The sequence below is a fragment of the Trichomycterus rosablanca genome, chromosome 19 (genome assembly GCF_030014385.1).
Source record: "Trichomycterus rosablanca isolate fTriRos1 chromosome 19, fTriRos1.hap1, whole genome shotgun sequence".
In the NCBI taxonomy this organism is placed as follows: Eukaryota; Metazoa; Chordata; class Actinopteri; order Siluriformes; family Trichomycteridae; genus Trichomycterus; species Trichomycterus rosablanca.
The window spans coordinates 4344711-4351722 of NC_086006.1; the positions used below are offsets into that span (position 1 = coordinate 4344711).

The 7012-nt window shown below is 39.6% G+C and overlaps 1 protein-coding gene across 1 annotated transcript; it reads left to right on the top strand.

Moving 5' to 3' along the window:
* The first annotated feature begins 412 nt into the window (after window positions 1-412).
* Window positions 413-2687, top strand: birc5b (baculoviral IAP repeat containing 5b). The gene is made up of 4 exons (XM_063015985.1): window positions 413-538; window positions 1866-1975; window positions 2365-2479; window positions 2568-2687. Exons 1-4 carry the CDS (start codon window positions 413-415, stop codon window positions 2658-2660), a joined length of 444 nt encoding a protein of 147 aa, XP_062872055.1. The 3' UTR covers window positions 2661-2687.
* Window positions 2688-7012: the final 4325 nt, after the last annotated feature.

A 7012-nucleotide genomic window follows, 5' to 3' on the forward strand; every position in this document is an offset into this window, starting at 1 on the left:
TCAAGTGTAAGTAGCCACAAAATGTACTAAACTAACTACTTTTTTTACTTGGCCCACCTGGTATCAACCAGCCCTGTTCTCCCCTACAGCACTTTATTAGGCTTGTTAATATACATTTTCTTCACATCACAAACTGTACACTTACATTTGAACTAATTGCATTATTAAATATATGTTAAAATCTGAAATATCATCAGATTTTTGATGATCTTTAACTAAAATGAAACTGGCCCTAGTGAAGCTGAACTGTGTTGGTTTAGTACTACAGGTGGAACTCGTGATTAATCATGGCGGCTTAATTAGCCCCTCCCTCAGTGTTCGTTACCACACACACACACACACAGAACCTGTAGCGGTTTTATATCAGCTTGACTTTCTGAGCTTGGACTGATTTTTACATTTGTGTATTATTATGTCTAATTCAGATGTAATCGAATCCAGATTTCTGGCTTTTGATCAGATGTACAGCTATGAGAAAAGATTACAGACGTTTAATGACTGGCCTTTCCGTGAGGATTGTCAGTGCACACCTGAACTGGTGAGTTTATCTGAGCTTATACACTCAGCTGTGAGGCACAAAAACATCCTAAAACTATCTAAGACAATTAAAATTAACTAAATATACGTGAATATATAGGAAACATCCATGAGTCCTCGACATTGAGAATCATAAGTGCTAAATTCATTTCAACATTTCTTTTTTTACTCCTAACTATGTACAGATATACTGAATAACATGGTAAATTAGTGAACCTTAGTAGTCCAAATAATTAACTATATTTTGTACAATATACAGTCTAGTATTGCAACCTCTTTGCTTGCAACTTTCTCTCAAACTTTTTGGGCCACTTGTCTTAAAGAGCATGTATACTTTTTTATTTCTTATTGGTGATTGGTTTAAGCATTAGTCTAAAAAGTTATATAATGTGTTAATGGATTTGTTGAAACATTTTAAAAGCAATTATATACAATATAAAAAAAAAATTTTTTTTAAACTCTTTCAATTGCCTCAACTCTGGGTGACCAAGACTTACCAGAGACTGATACCAGAGAGTTTAGTAGCAAACAGGTTAGTAAATAGCTGTGATTAGCATAGCAGTCCTTACAGTGTGAGAGTTGGCTTAAAATTACACTAGATTTAGATCTAGATTTTTTGCTTACTGAAAGCTCTCATAACTGTATATTCTTGTATAAAAGATATGTTCATACTGTGACAATTACTTTGATCTCAAAACTTGTAAAAATGTACATCACTGAAATCAACTGCTCCAGAGGTCTGTGGTACCTGTTTCTAATCCTCATTAACAACCATGTTTGTATTTGTACCAGCTACAATATTTCTCAGGTTTTTCCTGTACTAATAAAATAGCATAAATACTAAAGCCTAAGTTCATCAATCCTGTAATTCAACATAAGACTACATGAAACCTATTTAAATGTATGTTAACATTTAGAATGTTTTACAAACATTTTTTGTGATGTTGCAGTATTAGTATCAGTAGACTTCTGTGACAATGATGATGCATAACTACTAGTGTGTATATTTGAGTAATTTTGTAGAATTTGTAAAATTTGTAGTAAAGAACACATGAAAAAGGGGAAAAAATCCCCCTCTTGATATTCAAAGACTTTTAAGAGTATGGATGGACAAAAGCATTCATTAAAATATGTTTAGCAAAAGTGGTCACTTTCTTGGTACAGAAAAATGTCTTGTGGAAGTAATGGTGGTAAGGCATAAGCTACAATACATCTTTAATTTAATCCAGCCTTTGTGGTTAACTACTGATGGTGCTATTAAAAGCCCATATTTTACTGTTAATGCATTTTTTATAGTCAATAATTTAATTTTCTCTCCTGGCTCTCAGATGGCGAAAGCTGGTTTTGTCCACTGCCCCAGCGAGAATGAGCCTGATGTGGCCTGCTGTTTTTACTGCCTAAAAGAACTGGAGGGCTGGGAGCCAGAAGATATTCCCTGGTAAGCCTTGCTTTTAGTATCCCAATTAGTATCGATGTTTAGATTTTTAGTGTCATCACAAATCTTAAATAATTTAGGTCAGTTCTGTTTTTTACTTCATTTCTGAGACTTGAATTCCAGCAGTTTGGTGATTTCCCACATATCAGTATATCCCATTTGAGGAGAATAAAACATAGGGCCAGTCTTTGCATTCAGAACAACACAGATTTTTTTATGAATGCTTTCATCATTTATTCTGTTGTCAATCTAATCTAAATCATTGGTGCAGCTGTTTATGACTGAATTCTTCACCTCAGTGTAAAACACCAGTATTCCCTTTGTGTTCTATTGTTTTTTTCCATCACTGAATTTGCCCAGTAAAACAGGATTGACCCTTGTGCCCATCTAAGGTCGGAGCATGCCAAACGGTCCCCTGACTGTGGATTTCTGCAGATGAAACCGTTTGATGAGCTCACTGCCATCGATTTCTTTCGTCTTGAGCAGGGGAGGATTCGAAACTACATAGTAAGTAGTGCTGCACTCATATTGTGTATGGAATGGGTGTAAACATCTTGGGAGTTTTGTTGCCTTTAAAATGTTTTATCTTCCATAGAGAAAAGTTGCACACATGAAGATAGCGTACTTTCGTGACGAAGTGGAAAACACCAGCAAAAGTCTGAGAGTTCTGTTTGATATTGTGCAGTGAACTAGATTTTATTGATGTTTTGTGTGTCTGTGTTCATGTTTGTTTGAATAAACGAGTTTCTATTACGTTTGTGTCCATGTACAGTGTATCACAAAAGTGAGTACACCCCTCACATTTCTGCAGATATTTAAGTATATCTTTTCATGGGACAACACTGACAAAATGACACTTTGACACAATGAAAAGTAGTCTGTGTGCAGCTTATATAACAGTGTAAATTTATTCTTCCCTCAAAATAACTCAATATACAGCCATTAATGTCTAAACCACCGGCAACAAAAGTGAGTACACCCCTTAGTGAAAGTTCCTGAAGTGTCAATATTTTGTGTGGCCACCATTATTTCCCAGAACTGCCTTAACTCTCCTGGGCATGGAGTTTACCAGAGCTTCACAGGTTGCCACTGGAATGCTTTTCCACTCCTCCATGACGACATCACGGAGCTGGCGGATATTCGAGACTTTGCACTCCTCCACCTTCCGCTTGAGGATGCCCCAAAGATGTTCTATTGGGTTTAGGTCTGGAGACATGCTTGGCCAGTCCATCACCTTTACCCTCAGCCTCTTCAATAAAGCAGTGGTCGTCTTAGAGGTGTGTTTGGGGTCATTATCATGCTGGAACACTGCCCTGCGACCCAGTTTCCGGAGGGAGGGGATCATGCTCTGCTTCAGTATTTCACAGTACATATTGGAGTTCATGTGTCCCTCAATGAAATGTAACTCCCCAACACCTGCTGCACCCATGCAGCCCCAGACCATGGCATTCCCACCACCATGCTTGACTGTAGGCATGACACACTTATCTTTGTACTCCTCACCTGATTGCCGCCACACATGCTTGAGACCATCTGAACCAAACAAATTAATCTTGGTCTCATCAGACCATAGGACATGGTTCCAGTAATCCATGTCCTTTGTTGACATGTCTTCAGCAAACTGTTTGCGGGCTTTCTTGTGTAGAGACTTCAGAAGAGGCTTCCTTCTGGGGTGACAGCCATGCAGACCAATTTGATGTAGTGTGCGGCGTATGGTCTGAGCACTGACAGGCTGACCCCCCACCTTTTCAATCTCTGCAGCAATGCTGACAGCACTCCTGCGCCTATCTTTCAAAGACAGCAGTTGGATGTGACGCTGAGCACGTGCACTCAGCTTCTTTGGACGACAAACGCGAGGTCTGTTTTGAGTGGACCCTGCTCTTTTAAAACGCTGGATGATCTTGGCCACTGTGCTGCAGCTCAGTTTCAGGGTGTTGGCAATCTTCTTGTAGCCTTGGCCATCTTCATGTAGCGCAACAATTCGTCTTTTAAGATCCTCAGCGAGTTCTTTGCCATGAGGTGCCATGTTGGAACTTTCAGTGACCAGTATGAGAGAGTGTGAGAGCTGTACTACTAAATTGAACACACCTGCTCCCTATGCACACCTGAGACCTAGTAACACTAACAAATCACATGACATTTTGGAGGGAAAATGACAAGCAGTGCTCAATTTGGACATTTAGGGGTGTAGTCTCTTAGGGGTGTACTCACTTTTGTTGCCGGTGGTTTAGACATTAATGGCTGTATATTGAGTTATTTTGAGAGAAGAATAAATTTACACTGTTATATAAGCTGCACACAGACTACTTTTCATTGTGTCAAAGTGTCATTTTGTCAGTGTTGTCCCATGAAAAGATATACTTAAATATCTGCAGAAATGTGAGGGGTGTACTCACTTTTGTGATACACTGTATGTCCACTTTTCGTTTGGATTAGGCATTTGAAAGTCTTGGTGTAGGTCAGAAGGCCACAGGGAGGCAGTGTCAAGCAAGCTTGAACTGTTCTCACTGGCTGAAGAAAAAGATTTGTGCCTCCTCACAAGCGCTGACCTGCGCAGAGCTGCAGGCACATAACAGAACTGAATAAATACATCGTTTAGCACAGTTATAGCCGTTTAGCTCAACTTGCCACTCTTGTCTTTTTTGCCCCCACTCATCCAAGCCTTGACCCTGGGCAGATGGTCTAAAGCCCCTCCCCTTCAGTACCAACTGTTGCCTCAGCAACATCTGTCACTGTAGACACTTCTGAGTGTTGAGGAGGATGGGGACACAACCATGCATCCAAAACTGAGTTACATACTGCACACTTGTCCATAATGGTAGAACAGGTGTCATCATCTGGACAGGGTGGCTTTTTGACCAGCATCGGAATTCTAATTTAATATTTTTGCAGATCAATGCATATTAATATAATTCTACAGTATAGTATAACACATAGCATACAGGCATAAACTGTTTGACAAAGTAGGCCTACATGCTACAGTATATAACCTATAGTATGTGAACGCCTAACGTGTTTGAAAGACATTTCAGTCCGGAACCATGGGCATTAATGAGAAGTTGTAGCTATAACAGTCTCCAGTCTTGTAAAAATTTGAGTATGTCTGCTGGGAACTTGAGCCTATTTAGTTAAAGAATTGTTTGTAGGGATAGGTGTTGATTCTGTACCAGAGGGCATGGCTTTCTGTTAGTGTTTCAATTTATTTCAAAGGTGTTCCCATTCATTCCACTGGGTTGAGGTCAGGGCTCTTTGCAGGCCACTGGTGTTACTTTACCAAGCTTATCAAACTTTGTCTTTATGGATCTTGCTTTGTGCACAGTGCTACAGGAAAGGGCTAAACTGTTACCGCAATGTTAAAAGCATACATTTTATTTAAGATGCTTGGTTTTATAGCAGCTTAAGTTTAGGGAATGTCATGTTCCAGCATTAGTGCCCCTGTGCACAGAGCATGGTTTAAAATGACATGAAGAGGCTTTAAAATTAACCAGAACATCAACTACGGCTTTTCTGAGCAACATCAGTGCCCGGTCGTACAAATGCTGTTTTGACTGAATGGGCACAAATTCCCACAGAGAAATGGCTTTTTAGAAAAGTGCCTGCTGTTAAAGCTGATAAGATCACATAGAGGTCACTCTGTTTTAATACTTTTTGTTTTTGAAGGGCATGTCCTACAAGCTCATGGCCCGGTGTTCAAATGCTTTTGGTCATATAGTGTATTCAGGTGAAAAGGGAATGGAATACAGTGTGCATATAAATATACTATTACGTGAACCTTACCTTTTATCAATATTTTTTATTTGTTGTGTAGCATGGGGATAAAGTCGTATTAAGCAGCTGATCAGGGCTTTATGTCCTGGGACCTGCATTAGACATTAATCCGGGACAGAGGAAGAGGGAGAATCCTTCCCCCTTATCCCATCCTATCCACACACTCACAGCATTATTGAGTAAAGCTGTATTACATCAACCAAAAACTAAACCTGAACATGATTTTATATACGTTTTTAATTGCAGCCAATTTTGACACCTATTAGCAATTCTTATGGCTGAAACACATTAATTGAATAATTAAAAGAGGTCTTCCAATTATTTGTGCATTAAGAGTACACTGAGGATACAAGGCTGTGTACCAGCCAAGTATAGCAGGTGTTGGGCAATATTTAGTCCGGATGTTATGCAGTTATCATGAACTATTACTGTCCCACATTTGTCCTCACAGTAATGTTAAAAAAGCAATTATTTAAAATCCCTTAATTGCTCTCTGTCTCAGAGTTGGATGGCTACCTATTCTGCTCGCTTTGGACCAGTGAGTTGTGAGTGGCATATGGACAAACGGACAGATGTTCCCAACAGAAAGTTTACAACCTGAGAGCACCATTGGGGCCCATCTGTTGCTGTGTGGGTCCTCCCTCCCAGTCCCTCAGCTCTCCTCATCTTACACTGGAGGGGCCTGTCCCCGTCTCCCTCACCTCCACTCAGCCTCCCCCCACTTTACCCGGCGCCACTCCAACCCCATAATCAAAGCCATTCAGGGCTTATTACATGCAGCGCAAATTAATGATGAGGGCCTCACCTGGAGGTGTGGGGTTAAACTCACAGAGCTCAGGGGGTCGCTGAATAAGGCGGCACACTTGTCTCAGCCGGGTAAAGCACGTTAGACTGACTTTTCCAATGATAATCATTCTTCTGTGATGCTTCAAGTCCTGAACCTAAAGCAATGATGGCGGCCCAAAATCAGTAGATTAATTTTATACACATTTACATATTTTGAGGTTGAAATGTTTTAAATACTGGGTTTAAATACGGAAATGTGTATTGGAACTGCTGGATTATTTTTTAACATTTAACTATCTTCATCGCCATGAGTTGCCCCATCCCAACTTCTTTGTTGCAGGCATTGATTTCAGAATGAATATATTCTTAAAACAATAAAGCTGATAATGTCACATTAAATATCTTGTCTTTATAATGTTTATTTAAACACAGGTCAAATTAGATGCATAAAACACTGTTTTTTTATTTAAATTTTACACACAGTCA

Excerpts from the sequence above, each read along its gene's own strand:
- birc5b (XM_063015985.1), top strand. The coding sequence starts at position 413 with ATGTCTAATTCAGATGTAATCGAATCCAGATTTCTGGCTTTTGATCAG. Across the intron at positions 1,976-2,364 it reads GAGCCAGAAGATATTCCCTG|GTCGGAGCATGCCAAACGGT; the intron begins GTAAGCCTTGCT and ends TGCCCATCTAAG. Across the intron at positions 2,480-2,567 it reads GGAGGATTCGAAACTACATA|AGAAAAGTTGCACACATGAA; the intron begins GTAAGTAGTGCT and ends TATCTTCCATAG.